The sequence below is a fragment of the Oratosquilla oratoria genome, chromosome 1 (assembly GCF_046742065.1).
Source record: "Oratosquilla oratoria isolate Oo_2021 chromosome 1, ASM4674206v1, whole genome shotgun sequence".
NCBI classification, from domain to species: domain Eukaryota; kingdom Metazoa; phylum Arthropoda; class Malacostraca; order Stomatopoda; family Squillidae; genus Oratosquilla; species Oratosquilla oratoria.
In genome coordinates this window covers 121862074-121877169 of record NC_134777.1, presented here as the reverse complement: position 1 = coordinate 121877169, position 15096 = coordinate 121862074, and the positions used below count along the sequence as shown (strand labels likewise).

Below are 15096 nucleotides of genomic sequence, written 5' to 3'. Positions count from 1 at the left end.
GTATTTTCTCCACCATTTCTTTGTCCAGGTATGTAAATACCACTTTGATTGATCTTATTAAATTATAAGTTTCTCCAAAAATTTTGTTTATATGTCCTGGGACATATTATTCATAATAATGACTCCTAGGTCCTTCTCATTTTCCACTTTTTTAATTTCTTCCTCTCCCAATGTATATGATCCCACTATTCTTTTTTTGCTTCTTCCAAATTCCATTATACTACACTTCTTAATATTGAATTCAATCTCCCACTTCCTATTCCATTCCCATACTTTATCGAGATCACTATGTAGCAACTCACAATCTTCTTCGGTGTTCACTTTTTTAAACATTTTTGCATCGTCTGCAAAGAAGCTCACATAACTTTCAATTCCTTCATCCATATCATTTATATAGCAAACATTATTGGGGCCAAAACTGTTCCTTGTGGAACTCCACTAATCACCTCATCCCAATTGGAATATTTGTCTCTTATCACCACTCTCATTTTCCTTTCATGCAGGAAGTCTTCCATCCACTTAATTAGTTTCCCCTATATTCCTCCTGCAGTTTCTAATTTCTATAGCAATTTCTTATGTGGCACCTTATCAAAAGCTTTTTTCTGGTCTAGAAAGGCAAAATCAGCCCATCCATCTCTTTCCTGTACTATATCTATTAGTCTTGAATAGAAATACAAGTTTGCAACAAATGACCTTCCTTCTCTAAATCCAAACTGCCTTGGATTTAGTACATTGTTTTTTTTTTCCAAATGCCTTGCCCATCTAATTTTCATAATTCTTTCACCAAATTTTAACTACCACTCTTGTAAGAGAGACCAGTCTATAGTTTGCAGGGTCTTCTTTGTTTCCCCCCTAATATATTGGCACTATATTTGCTCTTTTCCAATCTTCTTGAACTCTTCCTTCCTTCAATGAACTGCTTATTAGACTATGTATTTTGTCTGTTAGTTTGTTCCTGCATTCTCTCAAAATCCAGTTTGCCATTTCATCTGGACCATGCAATTTTCTAACATCAAGATTACTCAAGTGATTCATTATTTCATTCCTGGCTACCTCCCTTGTAAGGGGGAAAAAGCCTTTGGTATATGTATTTCATTCCTTGTTATTTCTATCTCTTTCATAGGGGGGACTTTCCCCTCTCACTTGACATCTCTAAGTTGTATGTTCTCTCTCATAAACACTGATTTAAAATGCTTGTTCATAATTTCTGTCATTTCTATTTCCACTGTGTATTCTATTCCACCTTGTCGTAGTTTCACTAATTCTTGTTTGTTTTTCAGTTTGTTGTTTACAAATCTATAAAATAGTTTTGGTTGATCTTTACATTTTTCTATGACATCCTTTTTGTATTTTCTCTTTTCTTCTTTGTGCACTTGCACATATTCAATTCTATAACAAGTATATTTTCCATTTTTCGGGTGTTTCGTCTCTCCTCTACTTTATCCAAGCTTTATCCCTTTTATCTTTTAACTCTACATCTTTTGTTGTACCAACATTTTATATATTCTTCTTCTTGTTTTTGTCTTGGAACATACTTTCCCACTCCTTCATTATAAATTTTTGTCATAATTTTCCATTTCTCTTCTACTGTTGTTTCCTCCTTGTGTATCCTTTCCCAGTTTGCTTTTTTTTTTATCAATTTTTTTTTTCCTTATATCATACTTCCTTTTCTATATTGTTAGTTTTTTCCCATGTATTTTTCTTCATTTAGTTCCAGTTCAACCAATATGTGGTCACTTTTACTTAGTGGTGTCTTATATTCAATCTTGAACACTATTTCAAGTTCTGATGTGATTATTAGGTCTAGTCTTGATGGCTCTTCCTCATTTCTATACCTAGTATTCTCTTGTATCCATTGTGTCATTGTATGTTCTATAATCATATCAAGTAGTACATTTCCCCATAGGTCGTCTCCACCTTTCACTGTCATCTCTTCCCAACAGATTTCTTTACAATTAAAGTCACCCATTATAAATATTCTTCCTCCATCTTCCATTATCTTATTTAGTGTTATCCTTGTGTCTTCTAACATATTCTTGTGTTCTCTCTCTTCCCACAAAGCCATTTTAGGAGGCACATAATTTACCACAAACTTCCTGCTCTTCTTGTCCCTGTCCTCTATTTCCATCATAATCATTTCCACTCTATTCTTTCCATATGTAACATTCCTCACATTTATATCCTTCTTAGTCAGGAACATAACTCCACCACCTTGTTTTACTTCTCTGTTTCTAATCCAATAATTATATACACCATGTCCTACACTGTTGGGTGGTAATGGACCTTTCAATTTTGTCTCCACAATTCCCATTATGTCCGGTTCTTTTTCCTTCAGGTAATCATTCAGTTCATTCAAGCCTGTTATTAATCCATCTATATTTGTGAAGGACACTTTTAATTTTCTGTTACCTCCATCCTGTTTTCTGTTTCCCTTCTGTTTTTCTCTCCTATGAACCATTTCCTCACTTTCATATCCACTACTCTCCAATAGAATTTCTCTTTGTCTGAGTCCGTTCTGTTCTCGTTTTTTTTCCTTGGCTTCGATTCTTTTTTTCTCTTCCTCTCTTTCCTCTTTATTCATCTCTCTTTTTATCCATACCTGTTTATACTGTTCACTTTTTGCTAGTTTTCCTGTTTTTGATAAGACATTCTGTGCTGTTGTTTGTGACCTGAATTTAACCTTAATTGGTCTGGCCTGGTCTTGTCTATCCTGTATTTCCCGAGTCTATTTCAATTTCTTTCCCTATTTCCTGTTCACCTTCTTGAAATATTTTTAGTACTAAGTTCAGTCTTTCTTTCTCATCTCTTACTCTTGTACAGTGAGTCCTCTTTATATGGTCATTCTTTATCTGGTAAATTCACAGTTACGGTATTTGGTAATTACTACCCTCGATTCTATTTACAGTAAGAAAAATTCACAGATACGGTATCCGCTAGATATTTTGAAGAGGAAAGAGCAGGGAGAAGGTACATCTGCCATATCCTATTATTACATGTTATAATGGGTTCAGTATACAGTAATTTCAATTTACGGTGAGGTTTTCAGGAATGCATATATACCATATGACGAGGACTTACTGTAGTCCTATTTGGATTATATTTCTCTTCCATTTCTAATATAATTATACATTTCTTTTTATCTGCTAAGTCTCTTAATATATTCTCCTTCTCTCCCATCACTTTAACCCCTTCCATAATGTAACACCTAGGTAGGCGTCATGAGGAGCAAGTGGGTACGCGAGGATGCCGACGTCGGTGTCTTGATTATATTTATTGTAGTTGTACCTGCGTGACCCCCATACTCTGTAAACTGGCTTTATCATATTTTCTATGGTTATCAAAATTCACAGGTGAAAGAGAAAACGATTAATACACCAGTGACTATTTTTTATAATGCGAGTATTATGGCGCAACATCGCACGTCTGGCAGCTAATGCTGCCCGCGAGATTTTGGCCCGTATTGAAGGGGTTAATAACTGTGTCCTTAGTGTGTTCCTTCATCTATTGTTTCACTATATCTCTAAATTTAATTTTGCTATTCTCCTGAACCTTTTTCCAAGCACTTACCTCTTTATTATTCCTCTTCAATTCCTCATTCTCATCCTTTACTTCTTTTTAATTCTTCTATTTCTTTATTTAGGTTTTGTTTCTCTTTCTTTAGTTCTTCCAATTTATCAACTTTTTGTGTACTCGGTGCAAGTTGACTAAACCTAACCTCCCATGATTCATTCATTTTTTTAGTTTTCCCTCTAGACTTACTAATCGGGGGGGTTGTCATCTCCTCTTTCATCAAATTCATAGAAATAATTATCTCCACTTTCTATTGTGCTGCTCTTATCTATATTTCTAATTTTTATGCCTTTACTGATTTCTTCGACTTCACCTGTGTCGTCTGCACATCTCTTGTTTACATTCCTTCTGACGTCCGGGGCCCGTTTGTCCCCTTCCTCATTTTCTTCCATTTTCCTCAATAATCTCTTCCCTTCTCCTTTTCCTTCACCTTCCCACTACACCATGAGCTTTCCCCTTCCCTACTAATACAACACAGGTACTACCTCACCATTGAAATCCACGAAAACTGCGTTTTTTCCTGGAGTTCCAATCTTCACCATCAATTCAACGATCATGTGTGTGTGTGTGTACACGTGTGCCTGTGTGTGCTCATAGCGGCTTGGATTCATGTATGCTAACATGCATACTCAAACAAACTTGCTCACTTATAAATAGAATCTAAATAAAACTTATGATCCAGCATTAAATGATTTATATGAAATGAGTTAGCATACTTACATCTACTGTCATCAATCCATTCAATATTTGAAGGTGAATACCCATCAAAATACTTGAAAATATCTTCAGTGCTCATATTGTCAATCCCTCTCACATGTAACGCTTCTCGTCGAAATCTCCCTTTCCTGAAGTCATCATCACACACGTCCAAACTGTTTTGAGGAAAAAGTTTTTAATTATCATTGGTGACTTCCAATAAATACCCATCCCATGCCTTATTATTCTACCTTTTATTGCAGTTCCCTATGAATGAAAGGTGATCCCTGTTCCCCACCCAGTGCTTGGGTCAGAAGCAATACAGCAAGACAAAGCAACTCCACAGTAGGGTCCAACAAATGAAGCTGGTTTACCCCCACTGTTTCATTACACATCAGGCAACCCTCCCCCATCATCCACTTCAGAATTTAAAGAACAAACAAAAAGAAATCCCTTTGGGCCACAGCAATCTATCATCCATTCACAACTATCTCTTACCCTCTCCCTTCCCTGCTCAATAGGCATTCCCCTTGTATACTCAAGGCCCCTTTCACCCCATTCATCCACCCATCTCTCTGTCTCTACACAGACACACACACTCACCAGTCACTGGCCCCATCACAGATTGTATGACACTAAAATCATATAGTGTTTATGAATTAACGACACATGGTTCTTACCTTTCATATAGCTTTGTGACAGATTTAGGAGTAGTCATGACTTTTGGTCTATGTGTAACGCCATACCTCCGTGATCGACTTCCAGTTCTTTCCACAGAGCTCTGCTGACACGAATAAAAAATAAATAAATAAATAAAATATATAACAAGACAAACCAAGAATAAACAAATAAATAACCTGTACTACATCTTTGTGATACCATGATATGGATAATCATCAAATGCAAGGCAAAAGAACTTTTGGAAAATATTATTCTATGAAAAACATAGCTATGAACTATTACATAAGTTATTATAACACCTGAGTCTTAGCCTAGTAACACTCTACCCACTTCCCCCCTATCACCTTCCTTCCATTAACATTTGTCCATCTTTACCCTTTACCTTCTTTCTACCCAACTCACCTCCTCTCATTTTTTTTTTTCACTTCCTTCTAAAACATCTATTCTATCCTTTCGAACATCCTCCAAACAACTACCCCATCTTACATTTAGTCTCCTCTTGGACTTTACCTGTATTCTATTTCCACCTTCTTTATTCTGTATCTCTCACACTTCACCATTTCTTCTTTTGCAACTGTTCTTCATATGCTCAATCCATTTCCACCACCACCCTGACCTCTTCTTCCCACCATTCACTGCTTCTTCTGTTCCTTCCCATCCTCCTCATACCACATACCATCTTGGTCCACTTTAGCGTTTCCTCCTTGTACGCTTCCTTCTTATCCTTTACTAAACCCCTTAATACATAACACCTAAAACATTATCTTAATTTATATTTTCTTATATATTCTCTGTATGCAGTAACATCCATTGGTTACAACTGATCTACACATTTCATTTTTCATCCATCTTTCATGAGATATGAAAAGTCGGTATTGGTAGAAAAGATTAAAATCCAACTTTGTTGATTTGTGCTGCAAAACTTAACAAGATTAATCTTATACCATGCCCCATGCCTTCCTTACTCACTTTCACAAAAAAATTCTCATAAGATTACATGCTTCACCATTCCCCTTGTAGAATTACCATAACACTTTTCTTAATCTAGTGCAATCATGAACCAACTGGTCTCTACTATATTTCAAAGTCAAATTCATAAAAGGATGTAAAGTAGCACATTATCTCACACTACTTTATGAAAAAACATCAAACTGCAATCAAAATCTACTTCTAAAAGTAGCAGCCAAAAGCTGCCTAACCAAATGCATTCCTGATCCTGGTCACATCACCACAAATGTGCAAATTCAATATTTGCAGAAGGACACCAGACCTGGTAAAGTCCTGACCCAAATCCAGAACTCGCCTTGGTTTCATCTTTCTTCCCTTCATCACTAGAGGGTCTCTGCAAATAAGATGAACAAATATTACACACCTGCCAGGTTCATTACATTTCTATTTCACATGGCATATAATAAAAGTGTAAGTGTACGTGTGTGTGTGTGTGCATTTATCTAGTTGTATTTTGCGGGAAGAGAGCTATGCTTGTAGTGACCTGCTTTTGTATCTTTCTGCATCCAGTTTTTTCTTAAAATCATGTGCGAGGTCTTTTAGAAAAGTATCTGACTATATTTATTTATTCATTTTTTATTTTTTTTTTGTGCAAAAACCTGATGGATTTGAATCAAGCACCCTTGCATGAGCCGACCTTAAACCTTCATGCACATGCATAAATTTTTTCCTGCCTGTCAATAGCGTCAGTTGTTAGCAAGCACCATTTGCATGAGGTAATGTGTAGTGCTCTTTGCGGTTTTTCATTGCAAGGAAAATGACGATTGGGAATTTGGTTTCCGGGTCATACCCGTACACCCAGGACTCATCACCAATGATTATGGTATTCATGAAGTCAGGGTCACTGTTTGTGGAATCCAGCATGTCCTGTGAGACTTCAACACTAAGTTGCTTTTGCTCCGCCATCAGCAGATTCAGCACAAATTTTGCCACCACTCTCTTCATGGCCAAATCTTCATTCACAATGGAATGTGCCGAAAAAGTGCTGATGCCCACCTCTTCCGCAATTTCTTAGATAGTCACACGACGGTCCCGCATCACCACAGCATTCACTTTGGCAATGACCTAGTCATTTCGGCATGTTGATGGCCGACCGGTGTGATGCCCATGGCATTGTCACCAAAAGCCATCTGAATCTTCCACATGGTTTCCAGCTGGCTGTTGCCCAGTTTCTGGCAAAATTTGATACAGTAGAGCTGCTCCAGTCGTTCCATCATTTTCCTTGCAATGAAAACCGCAAATGCTGCTTACCAGCAATTGATGCTATCGACAGGCAGGAAAAAATTCACACATGTGCACGAAGGTTCAAAGTCGGCTCATGCTTGATTCAAATCCATCAGGTTTTTGAAGAAAAAAAATAAAATAATAATAATAATAATAATGATAAATAAATAAATAAAAATAAAATAAAATCGGATACTTTTCTAACAGACCTTGTATAGTTTTAGCACTCACTGTTTCCTCATTTAGTTTGTTCAAAATATCTATCACTCTGTGTGGGAAGCTAGTCTTTTTCAGATCTCTTCTGTAACTGTCCTCCTTGAGTTTCTTCTCGTGTCCTCTTGTATTTCTTCTGTCCCATTTTAGAGCTGCTCTCTTCCATTCCTAATATAATTATACATTTCATTTTATTTCTTAAGTCTCTTATTATATTCTCCTTCTCTCTCATCACTTAATAACTATGTCCTTAGTTTGTTCTTTCATCTGTTGTTTCACTATATCTCTAAATTCAATTTTGTTATTCTCTTGGACTTTTTTCCAACCACTTACCTCTTTTGCTATGGACTCTTTATTCTCTTTATTATTCCTCTTTAATTCCTCATTCTCATCCTTTACTTCTCTTAACTGTCTTTTTAATTCTTCTATTTCTTTAGTTAGGTTTTCATTTTCCTTCTTTAGTTCTTCTAGTTTATCAACTCTTTATGTAACTAGCACGAGTTGGCTAAACCTTACCTCCCATGCTTCGTTTATTTTTGTTAGTCTCTCCTCTAGACTTACTAGTTAGGGGAGGTTATCATCTCCTCCCTCATTAAATCCACAGAAGTATTTATCTCCTCTTTCCAATGAGCTACTCTTATCTATATTCCTACTCTTAATACTTTTGCTCACCTGTTTGACCTTGGCTGTGTTGTCTGCACACCTTTTGTTTACACCCCTTCTGACTTCCAAGGCCCATTCCTCACCTTCCTCATTTTCTTCCATTTTCCTCAATAATGCCTCCCTTCTCCTTTTTCTTCACCTGCCCACTACACCATGAGCTTTCCCCTTTCCTACTAATACAACACAAGTACTCCCTTATTGCTGAAATCCACGAAAATTGTGTTTTTTCCAGAGTTCCAATCTTTGCTGTCAATCCGATGTGTGTGTGTGTGTGCACATGTATCTGTGTGCATTTAAACTTTACTTGCATGTAAGCATATACAACTGTTTTCATTCTTGCAAGAATGTTATGATACCTTTTATAATTTTTCATTATATACCAACAAATATAAACATAAAAAAAAAAGTTTATGAGTACTACAAATTATGTTCTTTTATCATATAACTGACCCAAAGCTGATCTTAAGATAATTTCTTACAATACTATTACTTAATTCAATTTCTAATATAATCTAAAATGGTTCTTGCTTTACGCTCAAAAAATCTACACAACTATGCCAGACAGAATTATCATCTCATGCTTTGTATACAGGGGTGCAGTGCCAATTTTATAGGTGCCGTTGCTCTAGAGAGCCTGACAGCCTGCCATCCCTACTTGTACAATGGTCCCACTGAATGTCACACAAGAATGTAGTACTTTGTATTTGTATTGTATTTGGCTACCTCCCTTGTAAGGGGGGAAAAGCCTTTAGTATATGTATTTGTACTTAAGGGTAATGGGCAGGGAATTTGAGATGGTTAAAGAAAATGGAGAAAAGTGGAAAGTAAGCCAGTTGTTGTTTGCTGATGATGCTGTGCTTGTCGTAGGATCAGAGGGGGGATTAAGGAAGTTAGTGACGGAGTTTGGGAAGGTGTGCAAGAAGAGAAAGTTGAAGGTAAATGTAGGTAAAAGGTGATGAGATATACAAGGGGGGAGGATGGCAGCAATTTGGAATTGAGTAGTAAAGAAGATAGGCTGGAAGAAGTGGATAGCTTTAGGTACTTGGGATTACATGTGGTGGGAAAGGGAGGAGTAGAGGTGGAGGTAGATTGTAGATTGAAAGAAGTGAGTAAGTGCCTTGGGGGATTAAAAAGTGTAATGAGAAACTGACATTTGGGAATAGATGCTAAGAGATTGTATGAAGGGGTGATTGTGCTGGCAGTACTGTATAGGGCAGACATAACATAAGAGAGGAAGAGTTTCAATGTGTTTGAGATGAAATGTCTGAGAAGTATGATAGGGATTACAAGGTTGGATAGAGTGAGAAACAAGGGGGTGAGGAGAAGAGTGGGAATGAAAAAGGAGATAGGATTTAGGATTGATGAAAGAATACTGGGATGGTTTGGATACATGGGAAGAATGAATGATGAAAGATTAGTAAAAGAAGTGTAGAAGGCAGAAGTGGATGGAATACAAGGAGGCGACTGAGAAGATGGATGGATGGGATGGAGGAGGCGTTGAGAAAGAAGGGGATGCCTGTTGAGGAAGAAAGGGAGAAGGCAGATGACTGGGGTGAGTGGAGAATGGCTGTGTATGGATGATGCTGTGATACATGGAAGGGAGGAGGTGGAGGATAAGGGAGGAGGTGAGGGAGTTATTATGTGCGAATATTTTGATACAGCCCAAAGGGATTTCTCCCCATCTTCTCTTTGTGTGCATGAGGGGATGGAGTTTTTTTTTCCAATTAAATGAAGCAGCCCTGCTATGGATGTGCTGTGTCTTGCTACATTGCTTCTGACCCAAGGCGATGGGCTCCTGTTGTCCAGAAGGAGCCATGATGAGAGGGAGGGAGGAGTGGTGAATGGGAGTGTTGGAAAGGGTGGGGATAAAATGGATGGGAGTGCATTGATGCCTTTTGACTTTGGTTACCTCCCTTGTAAGGGGGAAAAAGGTCATGGTATGTATCTTTGTATATATCATAAAATATAATTAACAAGGGGGGAAAAAATCCATCCACTTGCAGAGGTCCCGCAGCAGTGCTCTTTTGAGCTACAACAGCACTGCACCTCTTGAAAATATTGGTGTAAATTAAAATAAACAAAGAATTAAGTATTTCCCACTTCAGATGCATGTCTGTATGTAAACTATATACACTAATGGTACAGACTAACCATAATCAGCCAAATCCTATATTTTTCATTGAATCTGTTTTTCTTTTCTTTTTCAGTTGTTAATGTTAATACTTTCAACAGATATTCACTGCCCTCCAAATGTCAATCACCTACGGAACATGATGCAGAAGCACGACCAAGTTAGTAAGCATAACTTCAAAACAACAGTAAAATAAAGCATCTTCTTTGTACAGCAGTCAGAAATAATTAGAATTTTACTCTCATACTGAAAAAGCCTGCCCAACAAGGAATCAAAGAAACATATTGATGAAAATGAATAATAACTAAATTCCAATTATACACTCTTCATGTCTCCATGTCCTCTGATTCCTACAGCTCTCCCACCTTGCAGGGCAGGATTTGCAACATAGCAATAGCAACTCTTAAGAGTTGCATCCAACCAATGGGTACATTTGTTTAATCCCTTCTCTACAGTAATGTCCTATCATATGAGCCAGAATAAAATCAGGAAAGGGCATCAATATAACAAAAGAAATTAAGCACTAAATTGCAAATTTACAGGGCATCACCATACACAAGAGGTTAAAGCCAGCAAGTCACTAAGCATTCTGAGAGTCAGCCATGAAGTCAAGCTTGTTTGTCACAGTCCACACATTCATTCGACAACACATGCAACAGTAGCTATGCTACTCCACATCTTTCTGCAGATGGCAAGATGGCAATAGACCACAGTAAGGCTTGCATGGGATTAATCTGCCACATGCAACAACAGTAATTACTAACAGGAGAGAGTCCGTCAAGGGTCGGAGCATCAATGACTCCCGTTCGTCTCCCTCGTCCTTCCCCTCCTTTCATCTGCAGTTATAAAAGTAATTGAGTAGTTACACTTGCAGTCCACACCCTGACATCACATTGGCTAGGTAGTTGTATTTAAAAACATAATTTTATTACAATAAAAAACCCAAATTCATTTGAATTCAAAATCTTGTTTTCATACTACACTTGACCCTCCATTTAACAGACCCCAATGCAACAGATCCTCAATTGAGCGGACAAAAAATTCCCATCCGCTATAAAGCCAGACGATGGCCCAATCGTCCGTTGCTGCATACAGCTGTTTGATCCAAGTCATTCATCTATTGTCACATAATACTTTACAGTGATACAGCAACCTACACCTGCACCATGCCACCCAAGAAATAACTTTATTTCTGTTCATTTATTTCATATTTACCTGATGTGTGTTAAAACTAATCAATAATACAATATTACCATATCATTCTCAGGCACAATAAAAGAAACCAATAAATGTATAATGTGCACAATAAAAGAAACCAATAAATGTATAATGTACCAAATTGCCAACAACAGTAATTTGTCTGTTATTTACCAATAATAATAATAATAATAATAATAATAAAAGTCAATTCTGTTTACATTTGATTGGCAGGAACAAACTGGTCATTGCACGCATTTGTCCATCAAACAGAAGGTCAAGAGTATTGGGTCATATTTGTTCAAACAAAAACATTAGAAGCAATTTTACTTCAGATGCTGCCTCAAGTTTTAATAATTGGAAACCCACAGCTTTACAGTAGCTTGGGAACCATCCTCAGTTTTCTCACAGACATCTCCAGAAAGAAACACTAAACTGCTCCCTGTGTTGTTTTGGTGTGATTCACCTTGGTCTTTGGATCACATGTTGGACTCGTGATCGACAGCTATTTCCCTCCCGAAAGAGAGCTCAGAGCTCCTATGACCGATCTATGGGTAATGCTATGACTTTACACACACACACACCCCTAACTCCTTGCCTACGAGTGTTGGAGTAATGACTCATAGCACAGAGATACTGAAATAATTTCAGCCCTGGGCAGAATTCGAACCAGGTACTGGCGGTACCGCCATACTTACAGTCTGGTACTCTACCAACTGCGCCACCAAGTTGTATGTCACTGATTAGCAGTTCAGGGTAGGGAAGGGGAGGCCAATTCAATTAAAACTACAAAACAGCAGCCAAAAACATAGAAATTTATCTCAATATGCTGGAACTTTGGCTGACAAAATAGAATGTATGCATCTCAAAATCCTTTAGTGATATTCCTTACCCCATCTGCTATGAATCTACAAAGCATCCAATTTGCTAAACATCTCCCACTGGACAAAAATCCTTGATATTTGGCCTCACATTTGATATATCAAAATAAGAAATAGTAAAGAAAAATAAACTGAATATAGCTACTTAGGGGAAGACAGCCATGGGATTTGAACAGCAGAAAGAAACCCTCATCAGTTCCAAGAAGTACGTTTAACCCCTTCCATACGGTGCCGCACACGTAGGCGTCATGGACTTAGATCTCGGTGGCAGCAGCCAATGCCAGCCGTACGACATGTCGTAATAATACTCGCATCATAAAATATAGTCACCGCTTATATCGATCGTTCTCTCTTCACCCGTGAATTTTGATAACCATAGAAAATGCGATTACAAAAGAATTAGAAAGAATGTCATTATGGAGGGGCGACTACAATAAATATAATCAAGACGCCGATATGGCAGCCTCGCGAATACACTCGCTCCCCATGACGCCTACGTGTGCGGCACCGTATGGAAGGGGTTAACTATGTATCAACTGCATGGTACTCATAGCTGTGCAGTTTATAATTAATGATGTGATTAGCATGCAAATTAATGGCGAACTAGACGTATAATCACCAAAGCAGGATTGAAACCAATGGACCACAGTACCACACACTGTCTGATTTCCTGACTTACTCCCAGGATAACATAGATGGTATTATTTTAGTTGTGCACACCTATGCAATATAACATTAGAAAATTAAATATCAATTTTGTAATTTATAATACATGAATGTAATATGCAATTTTCTTGGCAGAAATAAATAACAAAAAAACCTGCTACAAGGAAATCTACTAATGAACAAAGCCGTCCAGACACCATGCTTGTGTCTATCCAGTCCAGTCACTGTCAGTTAGACGATGGCTTTCACATTGTGGACCGCTTGTTCTCCAACTCCAGGTGATGTTAATAAGTGCTGTTACAAAGACAATACTCAATAGGGCTTCCTTGGATTTTTAGAGAGAACATAGGGTTCTGCCATCATCTATTAATTGCCCATGATACAATAATAATCAGGCCATCAGCATCTGTGATGATGACAACCCAGATTATCTTAAGAATTGGAGGTACTGAATTATTAAATATTGGTTAGGTTACAAACTACAAAGGTTAGTTAGGCTGGGTTAGAATAGACAAATTTATCCTTTCATTTCTTTGACCACGGCATCTATCAAAATAAACATGGCATGTTATTCAACTGCCATGACTTCGTTCATTAATAAATCAGTTTTAGCAACTTTATTGTTAATGATTTCTGCCAAGAAAATCGCATATTACATTGATGTATTATAATTAGAAATATTAATAATTTTCTATTGCTATATCACGTAGGCATGCACTTCTAAAAAATAAAAAATATAAAAAAATAAAAAATATATAAACACAACACATACCCAGTGTCCCCACAATATTATATTTCATTACATTACTCTAACTCTTCCTCATTGTTTACATCCCCCCAGGTCCAGGAGTATTTTTTTTGTTTAGATACTACTTGAAAAATCCAAGAAAGGGAAACAAATATCGTGAGATTGTAGCGTGATAGTAATGCCAAGTACCTTTCTATGTAAGCAACTAAGCCAAATTTGGATAATAGAAACCCTCTGAAGAACCTTACCAACCTGCACAACAACGAAGAACCCCCTTCACCAATTGAGCATGAGCTACTCTGGAAGCAATACTAATGAATATTGGACACTTAGAGTTACAGTCCACATCTGTTCAATTAGGTTCCCACTTCGGCAAAGTATCAAACAACAACAAACAACCAAGAAACGTAAACAATTGTAACAAACCGAAGTAGCTCGACGCGGAGGTACCAGATGAGGATCTGTGTCACCTATTATCACATTCACTTGCACTTCGTCTTCTGAATCAGCAGCTTCTCCTTCTTCCATTTCTTCATCTGCATCTTGTGGACTATCTTCTATTTCACCTTCCTCACCAGAATAATTATTATCGACCTCCACTTTTAGATTTGTGAAGCCTCTTTCCCTAGACGCCGCCATCATTGTTTACAAGTTGGTAAACTATAAAGAAAGAAGCAATCCACGAAACTATTAGAATCACCATACTCTATTAAAAATTACTCTGCCAATTTAGGATAAAAAGAAAATATCTACAAGTAGTGATGTAATGCAAAAATATATGATTCAACATTTCAATGTATACTCCTTTTTTACACAGAAAATCAAAAGACCGAGTAGTATGAAAATTAGTTGCTAATTTTCAGCTGTTGTAATATTCATCATAATTGTTATTTGAATACACAAGATCGATTATTGGATGAAGGAAATAAGAATAAATTGCTACTCACATGGACAGGCGCAACTCGCACAAATATGTTTACGCGGGAAGAACAAAATAACATCACAGGTGCTCACGCATTCTACTACTGGCTTATCACTTCTATATAAGTACAGTGTAGTACTTAAATGACACAGGTTTCTAATGACGAAATTTGATGTCAACGTTTCATTCGCTCTATGTAACCAAAAGCAAGACCCACTGCTAACTTGAACAGGACTTATATCCCATGTTTAGGTAAGCCTTGATAGGGTTTTCCACGAATTCTTCACATTTCCCTTACTTTCTGTTTCCGAGTAATCCCTTCGCCACTGATATGAATGCTTCCCAAGCAGCTTTCTCCTCCGCACGAAAGGCTGATTTAAAGTCACCATCCTTAAGAAGCTCTCGAATCTGGTGACCAATGAAAACTCCTTCCATCTTAGCGTCGCTCAGGAAGAATTTAATGCTTGAATCCCTGACCAGATAAATCCATAGCTTT

The 15096-nt window shown here is 37.4% G+C and overlaps 1 protein-coding gene across 6 annotated transcripts in view; it reads right to left on the bottom strand.

The window, feature by feature from the left end:
- The window catches only part of LOC143025884 (uncharacterized), a 41210-nt gene extending 26402 nt beyond the window's left edge, over positions 1–14808 (bottom strand). Inside the window, exons 1-6 of one of the 6 annotated variants that reach the window (XM_076185877.1) lie at positions 14626–14808; positions 14105–14338; positions 10951–11022; positions 6218–6289; positions 4947–5047; positions 4291–4442 (exon numbers count right to left, since the gene is read on the bottom strand). In XM_076185877.1, coding sequence (XP_076041992.1) covers positions 4291–4442; positions 4947–5047; positions 6218–6289; positions 10951–11022; positions 14105–14320 — 613 coding nt within the window. In that variant the 5' untranslated portion in view covers positions 14321–14338; positions 14626–14808. The remainder of the gene's footprint in view (positions 1–4290; positions 4443–4946; positions 5048–6217; positions 6290–10950; positions 11023–14104; positions 14339–14625) is intronic. The other 5 variants (XM_076185880.1, XM_076185883.1, XM_076185906.1 and 2 more) reach the window with 5 other exon arrangements.
- Between the last annotated feature and the right edge of the window lie 288 nt (positions 14809–15096).